Raw genomic sequence first — 22962 nt, 5'->3', positions numbered from 1 at the left:
CTGAAGCAGGATCCAGGCTCTGAGCTATCAGCACTGAGCCCCACATGAACTGATGAATCACAATCTGAGCCAAAGTTGGACGTTCAGCTGACTAAGCCACCAATGTGCCCCTTCCTTACCTCTGTCCTACTGAAGCTGAAACCGAGACTCAGACTAAGTAAGTTTCCTAAAGAGAAATGACTCCATGATGGTCACTTAGTGATAGTGATGAAGTCGGGCTTGCAGCCTGGGTCTTCCTATCTCCAGAATTCTGCTCTTTACATTTCATGGCAGTAAGGCCCAGAGAATTCTCAGGGAACACTGACAGAGGGCTTGCTCTTGCCTTGAGGGGTTTGTGACCTGAGCCAAAGTAGAATGTTCAACCGACTGACCCACCCAGCAGCACCCCTTAAATTGTTATTTATACAGTTTTGTCATAGATAATTTAGAAAGTAATCTGACCTCAATACAGCTGTGTTTGAGGGACAAGGAAAATCTGTGGTCCCCCCTACTTCTCTGCCATCTTAACTCCTCTGTGCATTAAGGAGAGCATTTGTTGGGATGAGCACTGGGTATTATTTGTAAATGATAAATCACTTTCATCGGTTTCACGATTCTACTCCTGAAACCAATACTACACTGTATGTTAACTACCTTCAATTTAAATAAATAACTTTTTAAAAGAAAGAAAATTTAGAAAGTAGAATCAAAGAAAAGAAATGAACAATCATCCATAATTCTTCCACTCAGAGACGACCACTCTCATTAATTTGGTGCGTATTTTTTAGTCTTTTTTCTTCTTTTCCCAGAAATGTAATCATGCTATACTTGGTGTGAGCTTTTGTTTCTCTGAAGACAGCTAGAACATCTTTCATGCAATTAAGTTTTCATTAGTTTAATGATGACAGAGTATTTCATTACATAGATGTACTATGGTTTATTTAACTCATCCTCTATACTCTTGACTTTGGGTGGTTCCTCCGTAACCTTTGCTGATAGCACCAATGCTGCCATGAAAACGCTGTGTACATCCATAATTACTTCCTAACGCCTACATTTCTAGTGGTCACATTTCCAGATGGAAGAAGAAGAGATTTTTTTTTTCCCTTCTTTAAGAGATGAGGAAACTAAGGCTCAGAGAGATTAAGTATCTTGGCCAAATTCACATAGCTGGCAAGTGACTGAGCTAAGCCTGGAATCAAAGCTTTCTGACTCTAAGTTCATATGAGAAAACAGTTTATTAACCTCATCTAATAATTATCTACTCAATAAATTCTGTACAACAGAAAATGTAAAGGAAATATGTTATCACCCAGCAGTGTCCAATCCAGACAAACTGCTTAAAATTCTGTGTTCAGAGGAGAGGCTATACACAACACATATTTAATTGGAGTTTTCATCTTTTTTCTTTCAAGATGATTAATGTGGACATTTTTAGAAATCCTTTACAGACCTTCGTAGCCTGTATGTTCAGCAATAATTAAAGACACCACTCCACTAAAAGTAAATACCACTATTTATTTGATACCCCACTGGATTGTGTGGCTTTTAGCGTTCCTCCTGATTCTGACAGTAGAGCTCAGATCCTCAAAATGCAGAGCCAATTCCCATTGTTTCCTCTTGAGATTCCCTCTCCTTCCTAGGTGATTCAGGACCTGAGTGAAGCCATGGAATCGTGTCCTCTCATGCCATAACTGGTACACCCTTTAGTCTCTCCATGCTTGTGCCATCAGTAGCAGACTTGGTGTCGGGGTGACTGCAGACAGGGTGAAATTCCTTCAGTCATTACTTACCTTGAATAGGATCCAGGCTCCATGAGGTCAGATTTAGGTTGTCCACACAAGGGCATAATATGTGAAAAGTGTCTATAGTGCCTGACTTGCTTTTGGTGCCACAATGTATAATCCTCAAGTCATGCTCATCCAACCAGTTCTGGTAGCTTTGAGTTTGGGGATTGCACCTATCAGCACGTGTTTGACAGTATCCAGGCTAGTCACCTACAGACAGTTCAAGTCGGGACCTGCCCCTGTTAGTGGCAAAGATAAACAATTTCAACAGATTCCAGAAGCACCTAAAGTCAAGCATTTCCTGGAAAAGCATGGTAAGAGCTGTTGACTTTTACCTGAATTGAATTATTCACTTATAAAACTACTCAATCCCAGAAGGCTAAGCCCTGGAAGTGTTTGATGCTTGTCAGTTCACATCTCTGCTCAGAGCTCCAAGAGCAAATTTAAGTCAACTGAGTAATATTTAATGGGTAGCTGCGTTTTCAGTATAGATACAATAAAAGGAAATTCATTTGAAAGAACAAGGATTCTTACTTTTCTTAACTATCCTTTAGTGCTAATCATGCATTTGGCACTAGCAAGCCACAAGAGGAGAAATTACCCTCCTTAGGTATGGACTTTTCATAATGCATTACTAGTAATCTCTAAGGGACAAGGTGGATGTTTCCCAAATAAGTTTAGTCTCAAATTTTCCTTCTAGGGTAGGCTGATGGTGTCGTTATGTTGCTTTTGCTGAGGAACTGGGAATGAGGTTTTGTTCTTGGAACTGTTTTGTCGTAGATAAAGGCAGGACTTGAGAGAGGGTATAGCTTTGGCCTACCTCACTAAGTTAAAAGATATTTCTGGGCACAAATATCAGGAAATATGACCCAGAGATGGAAGTGGAGGGCAATGACACACACACAATTTTTTTAATTCAAAAGAACAGAAAAAAGAATCTTCTTATCAATGCCCATCTCCCTTTTTCACACTAAAATGGAAATTTTTTTCATGTAACGTTAAGCACCTTGATTGCTAAAACAGCCGAAATATCACTGAAACAGCTCAACCTAGGCTCAAATCAGCACAAAAGAAAGCTTACATTAAAGTATTATTTGTCTTCGTAATTAGTATTTCTAAATGATTTTTAAAGGCTTTTTATGCAATTACAAAATACTTGATTGTCGTAACATTGCTAATGCTTTGATGCCTTGCGAGTGTTGTCCTTGGTCTCTGCAACCCTGGCACATAATTTATTTCTCTTTTGAGTGAACTCTAAGCATTAGTGTCCATTAAGAATTTTTGAAACAAAGTCCAGAGATTACTTGGAGCACTTTCAGTAATATGTACTGATTATCATTAATAGCTCTTTTGTCCTAGACAAGGACATTGTTTTGTAACATCACTTTTGTTTGGTGAGGCCGCACTTGGGCTGTGTTCCTGATCTGCCTACGGCAGAGATTCTCTCCTTGACTGTGTATGGAACGGAGCAAGTGCACAGTGCAGCCCAGGACTGGGAGAGGGGAGGCAGAGGGCCAGCATAAAGGGCGATTTTTTTCTTTATGAAACAGTTATTAGCCATTCAAAAAATAACCACCACCACCACCACCTAAATGCTGGGCCGTGTTTCTTAGCTACTGTTCATTCACTGCAGATAAATTACTGTTTTAACTACAAGCTTCTTACGATGAGGAAGCCAGAAAGAAGTACAGGAGGGGAGTAAGCAGACAGAGGAGATTGCAACCTTTGCACTATACTTGTTGGTAAAATGACAAGAGTGAGGTTAAATGCTCCAGATTGTATTTTGAAAGTTCTGCCTGAACTCTCAAACACTCATTTGCCAGATTATATGTCTTCTTAATGACCTTGTCCTAACGGATATGCCTGTGTCCACCCAAGGGATATCTCTCTGTCCAATGCAAAGTGCGATTAAAAATGTCATGAGTAGGAAAGAGGCATTATGTGACATGCCCTGCGTGAATTACTTTACTGAAGCCTTTTTATAAACCCAGCACTGAGAATTTTGTCCCCATTTTGTGGATAAGAAAACAGAGACTTAGAGATTTTAGGTCATTAGCCGAAGGCCTCACAGCTTGAATAATGGGCATCTTATTTAACTCATTTACCTTGTGAAGAGGGAGAATAAATCCTGTGAAAGCCTTCAGATTTGGAGCCATCTGTTTCTAGAAATTAAACTAAGAGTTAATATGTGGGTCTAGTGTAGATGTAGGAGCTGGACAATTAAAGATTTTGGTTTTGGATGGGGGTGTTTTGTTTTGTTTTGTTTTGTTTTTAAAAATTAATTCTTTTTAATTTTATTTATTTATTTTGAGAGACAGCACAGTTGAGGAGGGGCAGAGGGAGGCAGAGAATCCAAAGCAGGCTGCACGCTGCCAGAGCAGAGCCCAGCACGGGGCTTGATCCCACAAACTGTGAGATCATGACCTGAGCCAAAACTGAGAGTCACATGCTTAACTGACGGAGCCACCCAGGTGCCCCTAAATATTTTGTTAGTTATCGATTAGCACATCTCCACCCCCTGCCAAACAAGCTCACTTGAACTAGGGAAGCTTTGACATATTTTTTTTTTAATGTTTTATTTATTTCTAGGAGAGAGAGAGAGAGACAGCGTGAGCAGGGGAGGGTCAGAGAGAGAGGGAGTCACAGACTGAAACAGGCTCCAGGCTCTGAGCTGGCAGTCAGCACAGAGCCCGACGCGGGGCCCGAACCCACGAACCGCGAGATCATGACCTAAGCGAAAGTCGGACGCTTAACCGACTAAGCCACCCAGGCACCCCAGCTTTGACATATTTTAAAACAAAAAGAAAAAAGAAAACTTGGCCTCATTTTATTTTAGGTAGTCTTTGTTGTGTTTGTTTTTGTTTTTTATTCTGATACAGAACTTACCCATGTTGAAAATATCTGCATCTCATCAATTGTTATCCCATTATGCAAGAGACTAAGAGAAGACACCCAGGCTGAATAATAGCAAAGTGACAAAGGGACATCTCTGTAGTTAGGGACCTGTCTAGAATGCAGGACCTCTGGAAATGCTGCTTTAGTAATTGGCATGTCTGGGGAATAGGAAGGATGCCATTTCTTACCCCCTACTCCAAAAAAAAAAAAAAAAAAAGTTAAAATAAACTTGGTATCCAGACAATTGCCTAGAAACCAAGAGACAATAAGAAGTCCATCAAGGAAGTTAATTGGTCCAAGATTTGGCACTGATTGCAAATATCAGATTACATTCCTAAAGGGCTCCGCTCTGTGATCGCTATAACTCTGAAACTACTGATAACCATGACAGTGATAAATTTGTGGTATTTTCATGACATTTGCTTTGCTTTACTTTGAAACATGGTCAGCTAAATAGAGTCAGACACTCTTGCTGTATTAGAAGCCCTACTTTGAGTAGAGCATTTGTGGAGATTTTTACTTTTAATTTTTTTTACTCTTAATTTTAAGGGCATTAATTGACAATTTAAAACTGATGTCATATTGTTAAATTAGAAATTACTCTTAAAGCGTCACCTAGAAATATTTCTCTTCTCTTCTTTCTCCCTCTCCCTCTCTCTCTCTCTTATATATATATATATATATATGATCTGGGTGAAATATAAGGAGTCTTGCAACTTTATCAAAAGGTACCATTTTTCTATAGCCCAGATAATTTTAAAATATCACCCAAAAGAAGTATAGCTTTTACTTATATAACCTTTTGTGGGTACTGCCTTCTTTCTTCTTTGGTTTTAAAAGGCAAAAAGAAAAAAGTTTCAGGGGGTTACCTTTGATTGTGAGCTACATTAGATTTTTGTACAGTGAGAAATAGATCTGGAAGCATGTTACTTAGAAAGAGGAGGTTTGGTTTGGAAGCTAGAAAGCAGGGCAAGGAGCCACTGATCGATGAACTAGACATTAAGAAACCATGCAGTGCACCTGTCTCATTCTACAGATGAGAAAACTAAGGCCCAGAGAGAAGTTAAGTGACTTGCCCAAATTACCCAGTGAGTTCCCTGTTGGCTTAGGATAGTGAGCTCTCTGGTGCTACCCCATGACTCTCCCACAGCTCTGTGAAGTTGCAGTCTCTGCAGAGAGCACTACTCTGCTCGGGGGCCTGTTTGCAAATCTCAGTGGAAGGATCTTGGTGTTCTTCCCAGTCACTTGGAAGTGAGTCAAAACCTTCACAACAGCTGGACTCAGTGTGACACCCTTTGGTGGTGGTGATCAAAGTCCTTTGCCTGCACTAAACAGCAGCCACTTAGCACCCTTGCCAATGAGCAAGTATCTTCCCTGGATTTTAGAGGGTGAGGAGTCCAGGATATTTCACGGTCTAGAATAGCACACACTTACTTGTAGGAACTTGATTCTCTGTCTCATGCTCTCCTCCTACAAATATGAATGTTCAAGTCAGAGCACTTGTTCAGAAAACCAGAGTCCTAGGCCGTAAGTCAATGTGAAACCCAGGGACATCAGGGTAGTTTGGACATAGATTTCAGTAGAACATTCTGATTCTGCTTTGTGAAAATAAGACCATGTGTGTCCCAGCTTTTTAACATTCTTATTACGCTTCCCAGTTTGGAAAGCTCTTTGACACCCTTATAATTTTTTTGTAATGTTTATTTATTTTTAGAGAGAGAGAGAGAGACAGAACACAAGCGGGGGAGGGGCAGAGAGAGAGGGAAACACAGAATCCAAAGCAGGCTCCAGGCTCTGAGATCACAGCACAAAGCCCAATGCGGGGCTCGAACCCACGAACCGTGAGATCATGACCTGAGTCGAAGTTGGACACTGAACTACCTGAGCCACCCAGGCGCCCCAACATCCTTATTTCATTTTAATTTTCACATCAGCCTTTTCAGTATTATTATGATTGTATGCAGTTGCAAATTCAGGCCTGGATAAGTTACTTCACTTGGCCAAGGTCTCTCAGCCGAGAAGCAGGAAAGCATATGGGCTACGAACAAAACGAACGTGAGCTCAGATAGGCAAGACTCCACATCTAGGTATCTTAAGAGCTGCCTCTAAAAAGTCGATTCTTTTCTACTCCTGGGTAGAATTAGAGCTATTTGCCTATTAAATACTCGTGAAATTTATCTTTGGAAAACCAGTTCTGAACACTTCATTATTCAGAGTTGCCGCTCCCACCGCTGCTGGTTACGTTAGGTTTGGATCTGCTTAAGGACAAAAATGGGCAATGGGTGACTGCTGTGATCTCATTAAGGAGGCACTTTCTGTCAAGAAAGACAGGAATCTTGCAGCCTCTGGGGAAATAAGAAGAAGGAGAAAAGGGAAGACCCACCCCACCCTCCCTGAAGGATGAAGAAAATGGCTGCTGGTCACAATCCTGGGCGCACACAGCCCTCTCTGTTTGAGGACCTCTTTCACCCAAGCTCTGGTGGGCCTTCCTGGTTGAGAAAAGACTGAAGGACAGGGACCGGTAGGTTTGAATCATTTACACAGCTGAGAAGTATGCTCCTGGGAGTAAATCATTTTTTGAGTATTTACTCTTTTGAGAGGCACTCTCTGCACCAGGGTTTTGAAATATGAGCCATGGATGCGCATCCAGAAGGATATTAACTTCCCACAGAAAGCTTTTTATTGTGCTAAGAAACTTCCCTGAGCCTCAACTGACCCATCTGTGAAATGAGGATGTTTTATGCTTTTTCTTTTTTTTCACACTTCTGTGGAGTCAGTTACTATGAGGTATTAGAGCTTCTACAGACAAAGGAGCAACACAAATTCGAGATGTTAATGTGATCACCAATGTTATTTTTCATAGGAAGAGGAAGGGAATGCCAGTAAACTTTCTCATCATTTCATTAAATTTATCTTTTGAGTGTTAACATTGTTTTCATTTGCTTGCTTTTTGGGGGGGTAATAGAATTTTGTCTTCATAATGGCTATTAAGTAAAAAACAAACAAAACAATTAAATATTATGCATAGTCCAGTCTCCATAATTAGCAGTAGTGCATTTTTTATAAAAAGATTGCAGGGTGCCTGGGTGGTTCAGTCAAATAAGCGTCCAATTCTTGATTTCGGGTCAGGTCATGATCTCAAAAGTTGTGACATTGAGCCCCGCATCAGGCTCTGAGCTGAGCATGGAGCCTGCTTAAGATTTGCTCTCTCTTTCTCTCTCACTCTCTTTCTGTCCCTCTCAAAAAGAAAAAAAGAAAGAAAAGAAAAATATTTCTTTCACAAGAGAGGTGTGTTTTTAAGCCTTTCTCCATAAAAACTTACTATTAATTTATTGTGATAATCTTCACTATATATAACAGATATAATTTATGTTTTATTATAAACGTATGGGTTATGTTTGCCAGATAAAATACAAGATAGCCAGTGAAATTTGAATTTCAGATACACAATGAAGTAGTATCCAAAATGCATATTTCACTGGCACCCTCTGTTTTATCTATTAACTCTGGCAACTTGTACTTAGGTATATCCCCCACTTCTTTATCTTGATCACTAAGTGGCAGCTAGCCAAACTGAGGGCCGGAGTTGGTACTGATGCTGGGGTCATGCCTTCTCCTGGAGACAGATGTGCGTAGTTTTAGTCCTGTGCCACTGTGATCTCAAAGATCAGGCAGCTTTCCTGGAAAGATTTTCAGAATCTATTATCAATGTAATCATCATGAAAATATTTGATGAGAACAGTGCATCACGCTGTATAATAAATTTAAGTAGAAAAGTCAAAGCAGTGGTATTTTCATCAGGGCTTTGGATGTCAGGAGAAAATAGTTCCACACTCAGCGAATATAGATAGGTCTGTTTTGGGCTGTGTTAAATCCAATTGTTTGGAGGTTCTGAATAATCAGGAGTGACAGCATAAGCACTTTCTCTTCAAAGTGATTTTACAGAAAGCATTATTTCCTAAGGAAAGTACACATATAGCCCTCATAATGCTGAAAGAGCACTAATGTATCAATTTATTGGTGCTGGTGTCATGAGCTGGAGTTGCAAATTGTATTCAGATTTTAAACTTCACTGCAGTTGTTGCTGGGGGAAGTTCCCTTCCCATGATAAAGCTTATTTCAAAAGATTCTGGAACATTTTTGTAGTTCCCATGTGAGAGAGCTTTCAAGGCTCTTCGCAGAAGGTTCTAACTTTACTTTGAGAAGCCAACTCAAACATGATGAAAAACAATGGTTTAGTTTTCCTCAATAAAAAGGGGGGAAAAAAAAGAATTTGAGTTGAGCTATGTAATTTCAGCTTCCCTAAATAAGCCCTTTGGAAAGTTGTTGGGGGAGCAAGCGTGTGATTTTGGTCTTGGCACGCAACTTTGGAACTAACTTTTTTTTTTCTTTTACGTCTACCATGGATTTTCATAACGGATTTCTTCCCTGTACGATTTGTTCCATAGCTAAGTAATGGGTCTGATGTGGGGGCCAAATTTTTCAACAACTTTTACTTTCCAGAGGAGGGTTAAATAGTTCTCTTAATAACTTGAAAGAAAAAAAATGTCAAGGTTTACCACAGTTCTTAGTCACAGGCTAAATGTTTTGAAGAGTTGTATTACTTTGAGGCTATTTAGTCTCAAGAATCTCCCCCAAGAGGAACAGAGCGTAAGGAGTTCAAAATGGAGTCCCTCTGAAACAGAGATATAGCACTGTTTGCACTAAAGCACGCATCCGTATCTTTATGTGGTCTTATGTGCTGAATCTTGCTTAGTCTCGTTCGTCTGTCACCTGCTCTCCGTAAATCATCTTGGAAGCATCAAGGGTGCTGACTCATGAATCCCTCGTGTTTTCATACAGTTCATGTTCATTTTGGTGCTGCTCATGGAGAAGCAGCAGCCGTTCCCCTTCTGACTTTAATGAGTATGGACAGATAGGTATGTTTTGTAGAGGTTTTTTCCTTCAACATAAAAAGGTATGCTTCATGTGAGCCGGCAGAGTCATTTTCATTAAAAAGTAAACACAGAATCAATGGCCAGAGCAAATGAATTGCTCTGGTGCTCAGCTCACTCTTGTCTGCGTAGGTTGGCATCACTCTCTCGTGCCTTAAATCTTCCCCACACTGCCTATAAATGCGATCATCTCCCCTATTTAAAGTGAAAACTAAGAGTCTTTCCTCACTCTGTTTAATTACTGTCCACGCTGCTCCTTTTTACCACAGAAAACCAGTGGGTGATGCTTGCCGTCCCTGTCATCCACGGTTCTGTTGTTCTGGGGTAGGTCCAGCGCCACTGGCAGCCAAGATTAAGCCTGATCTTGCCTCTGCATCACCATCTGAACAAATGCATTCCTGACTACTCTATGCATGATGTGTGTTCCAAGAAGCACACACAGGACGCTATCTTACCTTTGTCATTATTTCTTCTCTTCTAGGTATCTCAGTAACGAAGAAGACGCATACATGTAAGTAATGCATTTTTTTTTAACCCAAAGTTTTCTGAAGAGTTGGAATTCGCATATGTCTGGCTGCTGTGACCCTTCAAGTATAAACTAATGTTTCAGCTGTGATCCATGGTCAACAGAGGTCATACTTCTCTACCTGTAGTGGTCGGAAGTGGTACATCTCCACCTGTTTGTACTGAGTGTGTGTTAAAGAGAGTCTAGACGTAGTCTGATGAATTCTAGTGAGCCAAGTCATTAGTCTTTAGAAAAATCATCAAACCTAGTCAGGAGGATCAATTAATTACTTACTGATCACCCCTATTCTGGATCCTTCAGCTGGTATGTTTCTAGGAAACATCACCTTGATTTCTTTTAAACTCTGGTCTCCTTTTCCTCACCACTAGTTCACGATTTAGGCCGTTTTGTACTTGTGTCTGTGGAGCAGAGATACTGACTGGGAATATAGGTGCTGTCGCTCGACCATGAGTGTGGCTCACGTGGGCCCAGGTAAATGGCATTGGTATTTTGATGTGGAAATGTGCGCTGGAATTACACTCTGTATTCATCCCCACTTCTCAGGTTCAACTGCTTTCATCAGTTGCCTTCATTCGAACTATACCATAAGTTTACAAACTCACATCAATGTAAAGTGTTGTGACTTTGCAATCCGAGCAATAATGTTTGACTGTGCTTTGAACCTCAGGATGAAACTAATCCGTCATTGATGCAGGCAGTCAACTTTCACTGTACTTGACCAGCATACTTAGACTGTGAATTAATAGTGTCATCAGAATTCGATAACTATTTTAGACCACAGATATGTGCTACCCATGAGATGTGCTTGGGCATCCTTCTAAGGCAAGCGGTAGAGATATTTATGGCACAATTTAGGGCCGACAAAGATGTGCCCCCAAATTTTTCCTAATTACGCTTTTAAAATTTTTGGTTTCATGTGAAACATTTGGGGTAAAAATATCTGTGTAACAGCAAAGTAGTTTATCTTGTGCCTCAGTTGATTCTTGAAATCTGCTCTTGGGTTTGTCTGTCTGTCTATCTGTATTTGTAGCAAACAAAAAGGCCAAAACAAAAAACAAAAAACCAGAAACAAAAAAACAAACCAAAAAACACCCTACCAAATTCGATGGTTGCCTGACTCTTAGGGCCCAGTCCTGCAGTCTCTCCACGTGGCTCTCCCGTGGGCTTCAATGGAATGTTTGTTTGAGGAAAGATGTAAAGGTCAGGTCCGTAATGGACGCATGATCAGGACAGCACCTCCATCTCTCAATGCACAGTTCCAGTTGGCTGTCCCTCCATCACGGTAGTCTGTGGCCCTTAGCTTTTTGGGGGTTGTTTTGTCGTCGTCGTTGTTGTTGTTCTTGCTGTTGTCGGTGCATAATTGAGCTCATGATGACTGAGAGATTGACAGTGCAGGAGACTGAAGTCCTCTGTATATCCGCAGGGCAGGCATGGTACAGAGCGCTTCCTTGCACAGCCTTGCCCATGAGCTCGTCCCTGGCCTGGAGGGACCCACTCTAGAGGTGGTAAGTAATTCAGTCTTTCTGCTAGCTCAGTCCTGGGCCTCTCCCGAACAGGAGTGGATGATTATGCCTACTGTTTATGGTGGTTTGGGGTATGGACTCCTGGCCACTTGGCAATACACAGAAAGCCACTGACTGTTTGCATTATGACTTGGCTCTTGGATAAGTGGATAAAACCACTAGTTCAACTCCATTCGATACAAAGAGTGCTCCTCAATAAGACAGAGACCAGAGATGTTAGTAAATATAGAGACCATCCATCTATGAGGACCTTCAAGGAAGTGTCATCCTTGAGAACTACTTCATTGGCCTATTGTAGAAACAATAACTTGTGGTTAGATTTAAATTCCTAGAAAGATTTGGATGACAGCATGAGATTGGTGGCTAGTGAAGAAAAACTGGTGTTCCAGGAAGAGGAAATAGAACCAGATTGGCCATGCAGCAAAGGCTTAGCCAACTCCATCAGGTACACCTGCTTTAAAACAAAAATCAAGATGTAGCCAGAGTGTGTAGATTTTGATTGCCTTTCTAACTATGGAAATCAGCAGGAAAATTCTTAGACGTTAAGCATAAAATACATGTAGAAAGACTTAAAATAAAGCTCACTTTATGTAATTTAAATGTTAAATTGACCCAAAGAGATCAGAAATCATCTTAGTTTTTGGTTGATCTTTACTTTCATGATTGAGGAGAGAGGGCCCATGATAAAACAGATCAATGACGACTTGGGAAAAATAGCAAGTGAACAGACAGATGACACAAGACTTTGCACATGCCAAGGAGAAATTGAATTGTCCAAGTTGGCGTGTTAATTAAAGTCTTCTATGCCACTTAAATGTGGACATAAAATTGTTTTTGTCACCCAACTCAGCAGACAACCCATCATATTTCTGATCTTAGCATCTCTACAGGGCCTACAACTTGTGAGGAGGAAGAAAATCAATCAGTTCTTTCTCCAATAACAGTCACCCAAATGACTTCTTCTTTAGCATCTGTCGGATTTTTCTTGAAAACTGAACTGTCCTAACTTGCCTATAAGTTTTCTTAAGATGTTAAATTCCAGCTCCTCTTAAATCATCTTGACATCTGTTCTTCAAAAAATTTCACTACCAGTGAAGTGAATGAATTCATTTTTGTACTGTCTCAAGACTTCCATTTTTAGCCAGAGTTCTGGAAACCATGGTCAAGGCTTGACTACATAGTCATCGACAGCTGAAGTCACCCCACATTAGCAATTTCAATCTGGGTTTCCTAACTGCCCTCACAGAGAGATGGTTCAACTTACAAATTAACATGTACAGTTGCAGAATATATTATCAGACTAGAGTGTCAGCTCACAGGTACACCAGTCAGAGGTTGCAAGAACTACAAAATGAACCTGAATCGATGTGACACCTGATAATATTTTAGGCTACCTTGTTATCTGGAAAGCATAGGTATTGCTTCCTTTAAAATAAATAAATAAAAGTGCTTTGGGTGAGTTGAGCCAGAAATTCCCAGGAAAGGAAATCAGATTATCAGCTTCAGAGGAATTCACAAACGTGGTCTTTGGAGAACTCAGATTCTCCTGAGTTCCTGAGAAAAGCCCTGGTGGTGTTTGTCATTAGGTTTACTTGGCCAATGGGGGAAGGCAAAGCTTTGGGCCTTCTAGTACTAAGTCATCATGACCAAATTGGTCAAAGAGTGCTTTCATTTGTGATATTCTTCAATTGTTGATAGGAAATGTTGCTGTTGGTTTTGGTATGTGAACAGAAAAGGAAGTGTTTACTTGTGGGGTAGGGATATATCAGATATGTTTTACACCGTGATGTAGAATTTCAGTTTAATCTTTGTGGTGATTATATAGCACCTATGTTTGGTTGGACGCTTTAAAGATTGCTTTTACTTTGGTGTTTCACAAGTTTGTTTTGGTCTCTTTCCTGCTGAAATGGTACCATGTTGGATAAGTAACTTTTTCATGGCATCAGCTGCTGTTTTGGTTTTTATTTGCCAAGGACAATTGGTTATTTGCCCCTGACTTTTTAACCTAATTCTACTTGGATAGTTCTGCATATACTAAAATTATATAATATGACAAATTTGGTGGTGAAAATGTAAAAGAAAAATGCAATGAATCATCTTAGTTATATCAAGCTGCTAGGAAGTTTAGCATCATGGAGTCAAGAACCTAAGGGAATATATCAGCCAATCACCACAATGTAGACCCAAATGATTTTGGGTGGGCTCTGGAGAGTTTGCAGAGGCAACAGATCATTGTGACTTCTTCCTGTTCTCATTCATGTTTATATTCTTTATTCTTCCTGTTTAAGTCTGTTCTGCTTGCTTTCTTCTATACTCAGGATCAGGCACTTACAATCACGTGACAACTGCACAGGACTCCGTGAGCAGTCAGGAAAATGTATCCGTTTAATCTGAGTTCATATCAGTTTTCCTCAAAAAATAGCAAAACAAAATATGCTTCTGAAACATCTGAAATATTTTAATTCTAACATGAGTAGCCATTAAAAATGACTCAGGACATTTTCCAATGTTTGCTTATGGTAGGCTGATACCTAACATATAAAATTAAAGTACTGTATTCTTTATAAAGAGATCCTAGCTCTCAGTAGTAAAAATATTTTAGTACAAATCAGAATATTTCCTTGAGAAATAATCCTTTGTATCTGTAAAAAGAAAAGAGTGTTTACCACGGTCATTTAAAGTGGAATAGGTTAATGTATTCACTTTTCACCCCTAGAGACTTGGCTTTGAATTTGACTTAGAGAAAATTAGTTTCGAGGCCTCAACCTCCTCTCCTTAGGCATTTGTTGATATCACAAAACCAACCCAACAATTTGTCACGATTGTTGCCATTTACTCAGGAGGTCCAAGAACTAAAATAGCCTTATTTTCTCATTTTCTTTTCTTGTCCTTGAGGCCATTCCTCTTAACACCACCAAAGTCGGGGCCCACCCATATGATTTTCACAGTCCAGGAAAACTCAGGAGCCATTCTTGGCAAAGCTTATGGAAGGTGCTTTGGTTATATGGTTAATAGGTTGCTGTGACAACCCATGTGACTCATGGGGTGACTCATACTAAGTAGAATTTCAGTTGCTGCTGGCAGGGTGTTTCATTAGACAGGCCTGAAAAGAAGCCACGCCGAAGTTCTCTTAGTAGGCTTTCATCCAGATTCCATCTACCCATTGAGAAACAGAAGGGGATAACCCAGTGCTCACAAAGTAGCCAGAGGATTCATTTCTTAGCTTGCTGAGGCTACTATCCATCCCAGATATAAATTTGCTGGTACATGACCAAAAATAGATGCTGCCCTCATCAAGCGCTAAGCAAATGGACAGCTCTTTATTGACTACATACCATGTGCTGACAGATTCTTTGCCCTCAAAGACCTTAAAGACCAGGTTGAAAGTGGGGATTGGAGTGGGGGTGGGGTGAGTGGGGTTATATAGTCACTGAAAAATGCCTAGTGTACCATTTCTAAAAGAGAGAGCTCACAACTGGAAAGCAGACTGATAGCTGGATGTGTGGGAGAGGAGAAAAGAACTAGATGATCTGTGATTCTGATACTGTGATCCAAGCCTACAGAAGGTTGAAACTAAAGGGAAAGATTTAACCCTGGGGGCTGAAGGCTCTCCCTGCTGCGTATCTCCGATTCTCACCCAGAGCAACACCTATTCAGTCCCTTCAAGATCATCCAGTTCAAGGAAGTAAAAATCCCTCATACTGCCTGAAAATGTTTGCCTTGTTTTGATTCAGCCTGTGTGGCTACAGCCAACCCTGCCTGAGCTTAACAGGATTTCTGTCTCATCATATTAAGATATAAATGGACTGCACTTGGCCCTGCCACTCAGTTCTTCCAAGGTAGAAGATTTGCATAGTCTGAAAACCCACAGTTCATTCCATTAAAAAAAAAAAAAAAAAAAAAAAACACGAAAATATTAGCTAAGCGTTTCCGTCAGAGCATCCAGTTGACTCAAACTTGCTCTGTTCGTAGACATCAGATCCATGAATTGAATTTGGAAAAGTACTTGTATTCGCATTTCATAACACAGGCTCACAAGGGTGTGTTGAGATGGCGAGGTCACTAGTAGGGAAAGCACAAATGTCTAGCCTGTCCGGTGCTGGTATGTACTTAATAGATTATATATTTAGTAAAACTCTTACACATGGTTGGGTTGATCTTTAAAGAAGGCTGTGTCTATCACAGAGTGTCATGTTACTTTTGGTTCAGTGATGGCAATAATATGGGGTAGGAATAGAAATGCCAGTAGACAGAGTAGCAGCATTGTAGAAACTGTCACCCTGGGGCGCCTGGGTGGCTCAGTTGGTTAAGTGTCAGACTTCAGCTCAGGTCATGATCTCGTGTTCATGAGTTTGAGCCCCACATCAGGCTCTGGGCCAGAACCCACAGCCTGCTTTGGATCTTCTCTCTTTCTTTCTTTCTTTCTTTCTTTCTTTCTTTCTTTCTTTCTTTCTTTCTTTCTTTCTCATTCTCTCTCTCTCTCAAAAATAAGTAAACATTAACAAAGGAGCTGCCACCCCTGAGCAATTAATTCTGATGTTCCAGAGGTTGTGTTTACCAGTTTACGTGCATTATCTCATTTAATCTTATCAGCTCCATGAGCTCTGTACACTTATGTCCCCAACTTGAATGAGAAAATTTATCTGAGGGATCAGAAACATAAAGAAGCGAAAAAGCTTGCACACTCATCCAGCTGGTGATGGGCAGAGCTGGGGCACACGGAAGTGCCACACCATTATCCCCAATATCAGCATTAGGTAACGTCGTTGGAACACTTACAAAGTGCTAGATGCTTTTCTAAGCACTTTGCAAGTGTTCATTTATTTCATCTTTGCCACAACCTTGTGATGTAGGCCTTGCTGCTCTCCCCACTCTCCAGGTAAACACTGAGGCCCAGGCGTCTCCAACTAGCTAGTGTGTGATGGAACAGGATTAAAAACCACTCCACAGAGCCTAAGTGCTCCTACAGTAACAAAGTAGTTCCACTCTAGACTATAGCGAGAAAGTCAAGTGAAACAGTCATTCCTACAACTGGTTCAGGTTCTTTAAACTCACAACCGTTTAACCTGCAAAGGCTTCTAACTTTGGTGAACCAACTGATGATTTTAAAAAGCAGGGGGGCAGGGAGGAATGTTATTCCTACTATATGAAAAAAATGCATGTAAATAAAGTAGTGTGCATAAAACCATGAAGCCTTCTTACTTTAAAATGATCATTACTGGGGCTCCTGGGTAGCTTAGTCGGTTGAGCGTCCGACTTTCGCTTAGGTCATGATCTCGCGGTTCATGGGTTCGAGCCCCGCGTCGGGCTCTGTGCTGACTGCCAGCTCGGAGCCTGGAGCCTGTTTCAGTCTGTGACTCCCTCTCTCTCTGACCCTCCCCTGCTTGCGCTGTCTCTCTCTCTCCTAGTATTAAATAAAACATTTAAAAAAATAAAATAAAATAAAATGATCATTACTTCTGTTTTTAACAATCTAACCTAATTTGGCAAAGAACTGGGATCGACTTAATATCAATGTTCATACAATTCAAGTGATTCTATAATAAAATAGCTCAAAATGGTTACTTTTGATTCTAAGATAGTTATGTCCCCCGCAATAATAGTAGTGCGTGTGTCTTTTAGCATAAATCCATTTTTCACTGCAACAGAGTTTTTAATAATGGACCTTAATGAAATTTATTATAAATTTGTGCATTATTCTTTTGTCAGACCCACTGATAATTCATGTATAACTTTCATTACCACTAAGAGGTAGTATGATTCAGGACACTGTGGTTTCCCTGAACCCTAACCAAAAACAAACAAAACCAGGAAGGCAAAAAGAATGCCTAGAGAATTGAAATATATATCAAAACCATCCATAAGATAATTAAACATCTAGGTTTTGAGTATGCCTATGCATACTTGGATTTAGAATTGGATTTATGGTTCTATCAGCTTCTCTGTTTTTGAGGGATCTGCCTCAAAAGGAATAAAAACAGGAAAAATGGAAATGCCAATGTGTTTGAAATATGAAGAAAGTTATTGTTGTACATTAGCTGTCTTTATAAATTACACAAAAAGTTTTTATAGGACTCTCTCAGCTACTCTGCCAGGAAAGTAGTATATTTGTAGTCAGATGGTCACTTTTGATTATAATTGATGTTCGTATCTGCATATTATAGTAACTAATTAGTTTTCATTTCCAAGCTACTCAATTACCCTTTTTCCTGGGACTTCCCAGGATTCCTTACATTGGAATGTTCTCCACCCACTTCACCTCCATGTCTGAGCAAACACTTTTTCTATGTAGGAGTGATAGCTCTTCCCTTGTTTTACTTTGTTATCTCCTATATCTTTGTTGATCTCAGTGTATCTTCTAATGTCTTAAGTACTTAACAGCCAAGCATAATGATTAGAAGGCATATTGAGGAGTAGAAAATGCTCAAGTGTGCAGGATTAAGCTTCAGATTCAGTGAGTCTCCATAAACCTTTTGTTTAAATTTTAGTTTTTGAGGGGAGCGCCTGGGTGCCTTCGGTCAGTTAAGCAGCCGACTTTGGCTCAGGTCATGATCTCACGGTTCACTCGTCTGAGCCCCACGTCGGAGTCTGTGCTGACAGCTCAGAGCCTACAGTCTGCTTCAGATTCAGCGTCCCCTCCTCTCTCTCTGTTCCTCCACCACTCATACTCTGTCTCTCTCTCACTTGCTGTCAAAACTAAACATTTAAAAAATTAAAATTAAAAACTAAGATTTTGTTTTTATAGGAGAGTGGGAGGAGAGTATATGATAGGTAACCCAGATAGCTGTACTGCTAAGATCTAAGGAAGGAAAGCCGGAAAGCAGATCATAGGCATGCCCTGTAAAAGAGCCCATCTTAGCTTGAGATTTCTGATCCCTACTCTGTGCCTAGCACAGTGTTAGGCACCGTGTGGTATAGAAAGTTTAAGTCATAACCCTCACTCTCCAATAGCTTAGTCTGCTTCTGAGGAAAAAGGACAGACCTGCCTGAGGAACTGTAGAAATGAAGGAATCGCAAGAAAATGCTGGGTTCTTGCATGAAAATGCAAGCTGGATTATCATATGACTCGGGGATGCCAGTAGTGAACTGAGCTTATTCCAGAAGGGTAGCAAGGATTAGGTGTGTGACCAGGTAGATCGGGGTGGGGGGGGGGGGGGTGGTGGTGGTAGGGTGGGGAAATGATTGTGTAGACCTGTCTAACTAAAATAGAGTATTACCATGGAAAAGGAAGGACAGGAAGAATTGTGTTAAGGTTCTGGCTTTATCTCAGAACCAATGGGGAGCCACAGAGTGTGTGTGAAAAATACACTGACCTTTAAATAATGCTTTTATTGCCATAGCCATTTAGTGAACCTTACATAAAGCAGACGTTCCATACTTCAGTCCCTTCTCCAAATCAGACAGAATTCTTGCCCTTAGATAGAGGTTCTTCTCTGGCCTTTCTTCTATAGTGGAAATTCTTAGTGAGCAGGACAGATCTAGCCCAAAAAGAGAAGGCTGTTCTGATTATTAAAGAGAAAAGAGTATTTTACGTTTTCTCCATCTTCCCAGTTTCAAGGTCTAATTGTCAGACCAGTTCTTGCCATTTCATTGAAATCAGAGGAATGAAATGAGCTTGAAAAATATATCTGCACTTTGAATTGTGTGGCTGATGGTTCTCCTTAGTTTCTTCCCTTGCTACCGCAAATTGGCCAGACGCTACCATAATACCAGGAGCCTACATCTTTCCGACCCGTTGTAACTTGGCCACACATAGCTTTGTAAAAATTCGAAGCCCAGATTCCACATCTTGCTCACACCTTAAACAGGCAAAGTAGACTGTTTTGACTGTGATGTTCTCATCAGCACAAAGAATTCTGTCCCTCACACGGCTAGACAATACAGCAAGAGGATGATTATACCTCCTTTTCTCTTTGTGGCTATTTCTTAATTTTCCAAGAATGAGTCTCTATTGTTTCACTTAAAGAACAGTGAGATTCAGATGAGGCATTTTCATCAGCTGCATGTTCACAGAAGTCTCCAGGATATAATGAACTAGAGCGCGTTACCTTCTCTGTCTCTCTTAATGTGTTATCTTTTTGTGTCGACAAAACTGAAAATTCACTTTCCCTCCCCAAGTTGGGGCATCGGGATAATTGATTGTTACCAGTCTCTGCTGTTAGTAGACAAGATAACACTAGTGCCTCTGGAGAACGGGTAAAAACTAAACTCTGTCCCCCGAGGCCAATGAAATCGCTGTTTGGTCCCTTGTGTGAAACTTCCTAATAACTTAACTGGGCAGCCTCTGGGTCCCTGGAGGGTTTCTCCACAAGAGTATTCCCTCTCTTTGTTAAGATTGCTTATTAAAAATGATTTTATAATGAAGTTGCCTCAAATAGCAGCTCTTTTCCTGGTTGTCCTTGAAGCTGTGGTGAAGAATCTTAGAGACAACTGTCTAGGGTTTTCCTCCTTGTTAAAAACTTCTCTCTTACCACTGTTGCTCTTGATTTTTAAGGAGACAAAGTCTAACTGACACAAGTCCCTCTCCGGTTGATTATGTCGCTTAAAACCCTGTGCAAGGCATTATTGGTAGTTAAGCTTGTCATTCGGGCTCAGGAATCGAATTGATCTCCATGGATGGAGGACATTAAAGCCTGCAGTGGGAACAAGGCTGTCGGGCTTCCCCGGAAGAGCAGCAGCTGGGGAATGCTATTGCTAACTCTGCCCCTGACTCCATCACAACAATGATACCCAATTATTTTCCCTCTTTGGTCCTAGATTTCTCCTATCTGCAAACTAACCAGTTTCCTGCCATGAGGAACTGTCATGAAGAGGAATCGAATAATTAAAAAAAAAAAAACATTATCAATGCATTCTTTTCAAAGACTTCTAATAAATGTAGGCAATTAGAAGAATCAGGGTGGTGGTGGTGTTGTCGTCATTATCGTCCACATCATCAGCTTGGCTTTTTGGCTTGAAGAGCTTCAATGTGCTGGCATATTTAATATGAAGAATGGTAAAGCCGGTGTCACTAAGGCTTACCATTGGGAACATCTACCTCAAACTTGGTGAAGTAATGGCCAGGTGTCTCAGGGAAATGGCAAACCATATAAAGTTGTTAGTGACGATGCCGCTTGAAATATTTTTCTAACTCGAAAGCTTGTCAGGCAGTAAATCTACAGAGCAGAGTATTCATGATGCAGCTTGGCACTCCCTTTGCTTTGCAGTGTGAGTTAGTACACCGATAGTAAGAGGGACCATCGTGAGTCTTTTAGTGGAGAGATCAGTGTGGTCCAGTTGTGCTAAGAATTGTGGTGCGCTAAGCTGTGCTAAGAACACACCTTGGCTAAACTCTGTCCTCTAAGACCAGGTGTAATTGAAAATACTCTCTTTATACTCAGCAAGCCCTGCTTCCTCCTTTCTTAAATAAAAAGAAGAAAAGAAAAAGAAAAATGATGATCTGCTCAGGAATCCCATTCCCAGCAGGATCTCCTCATCCCTACCCCCTCACCTTAATAACCTTGCAGGGTTTTCCATTGCCTCAGGAGTCTACACTTCTTGGTATGGCACTCAGGGCTTTAACAGTCTGTTCTTAATATTTCCACTGTTCCCTCCTCGACTTGTCTGCTGGCAGTTTCTGCCATCCTCAGTGATCAGTTTTTACACGACTGTACAGGAGCAACACTCAGTGCCTTTGCTTCTGTTGTATCTTGTTTGTCCTGGAATGTCCTTCACCAACTGCTGCACCTGTAGAATTCTTACTGCTCCACCAAAGGCCAGTACAAATAGCATCTGCCATAGAAAGCTTTCCCAACCCTCACCCTCTTTGTTAAGCTATTAACTGCAGCTTCTCTGCTCCCACAGTACATTGTTAAGATGACAGTACAAAAAGTATATTGTAGAATCGTTGTTGTTTATGTAGCTTTGTCCTAGATAGGGTTTAATTATCTTTAGATCCCTTAGGCTTAGCAGAATGATTGGTATCTACTATGTGTTCATTTAATATTTGTAGGTTTTAAATAAGTGTGTGTGTGTGTGTGTGTGTGCGTGTGTACATACACGATATTATGACCTCCCATTCTTCTTGCAAATTTGAGTCTATGGAAGAATAAAGATCTTTTCATTATTAACAACTAAAAGGAAGAACAGATATTTAATATTTGTAAATTTTGTAAACCAATGCTGCAACTCAAAGGGCTTCTTGATGTCTGGCAACTTACCATATGTATCTTGAATCTCAGTTTTAGCACTGATTGCTTTAAAGGATTTTTTGTGGGTTTTTTTTTTTTTTTTTTGCAACTCTAAGTCAGAACCTCATCCAGAAGGTTTAAAAATAGTTATTTTTATTCTAAGATGAAAAGCATGTTATTTTCTGAATGACCTCTTAAGCACCATTTGTTTGTGTTATCAATATAAGATTTTATAAACTAGATAATCAAATCTTAGGAGTAAAAAGGAAAGAGGCATTTTCACTTACCTTTGGCATCTATTTAAAGGCAACGGAGAAAACATGTCTTTGAGAGAAAAACATTGGCCAATCTTTCCATACATGGAGAGTATATTCTATCAAGGAAAATACCCTATATTTGTCTGGTCTATAGAGGAAAAAGTGATCCAAAAGTGTTAAACAATTTGGGACGTGGATGTTTTGATAATCCTAGATTATTCACTGAGTCTTAAGGTAAATTCTGGAAAGAAATGACATTTATTTGTTCAAAGTCCAAACACCTGACATTGCTATGTTTGTCTGGTCTGGAATGTACCTGTGTTTCCTTAGCATAGCAAGGATCAGTGATTTCACAACTCTGGCCCTCTTCACAAGTAGCTGCACACAACCGTGGTTTCTGTCTGCTCTTCCTTGGAATCCTGTGCCTTTTAAGCTTTGTGAGCAGTTCCTCCCTTCTTTTATTTGTAACTTTTTCCCGGAGTCCAAACAAGAGGAGCCAAATTATCCCCTGCAGTATCAATTCCTTGAGTGGAAACCTTGCTTATAAATGAGAGGATGAGATGTGACCCAATAAAAGAATCTATTTTTATTTTAATTTTAATTTATTTCCTGGTGGCCCTTTATGCCTCCTTAGGCGATGACCTAACCAATTCTATCTTAACACTGATTTTTTTCTGTCTCTTCCAAGGTCAAAAAGCACTTTGGAATTATTGTAAAGGAGAGTAAATGTTTTCTTGCCTCTAATGGAAAGTCCATCTCTTCATATGAAATGTAAAGTCTGGTGTTCACAGCTTTACGAATCATTCTCGTGAGGCTTCTATTAGCAAGCTAACGGAGAATAGGGGGAAAAAGAAGATCTTTGATTTTTGATGGAGACACCATCTCTTGTAGC

The 22962-nt window shown here is 40.3% G+C and overlaps 1 protein-coding gene across 1 annotated transcript in view; it reads left to right on the top strand.

Moving 5' to 3' along the window:
* The window catches only part of RORA (RAR related orphan receptor A), a 724310-nt gene that overhangs the window by 534411 nt on the left and 166937 nt on the right, over positions 1-22962 (top strand). The window contains exon 3 of the mRNA XM_039230592.1: positions 10077-10106. Within this exon, the coding sequence (XP_039086523.1) occupies positions 10077-10106 (30 nt within the window). The remainder of the gene's footprint in view (positions 1-10076; positions 10107-22962) is intronic.

Source organism: Hyaena hyaena, unplaced genomic scaffold (genome assembly GCF_003009895.1).
Source record: "Hyaena hyaena isolate Hyena2069 unplaced genomic scaffold, ASM300989v1 scaffold_49, whole genome shotgun sequence".
Lineage (NCBI taxonomy): Eukaryota > Metazoa > Chordata > Mammalia > Carnivora > Hyaenidae > Hyaena > Hyaena hyaena.
Note: the sequence above shows the minus strand (reverse complement) of the source record. Positions and strands in the feature narration are given on the sequence as shown.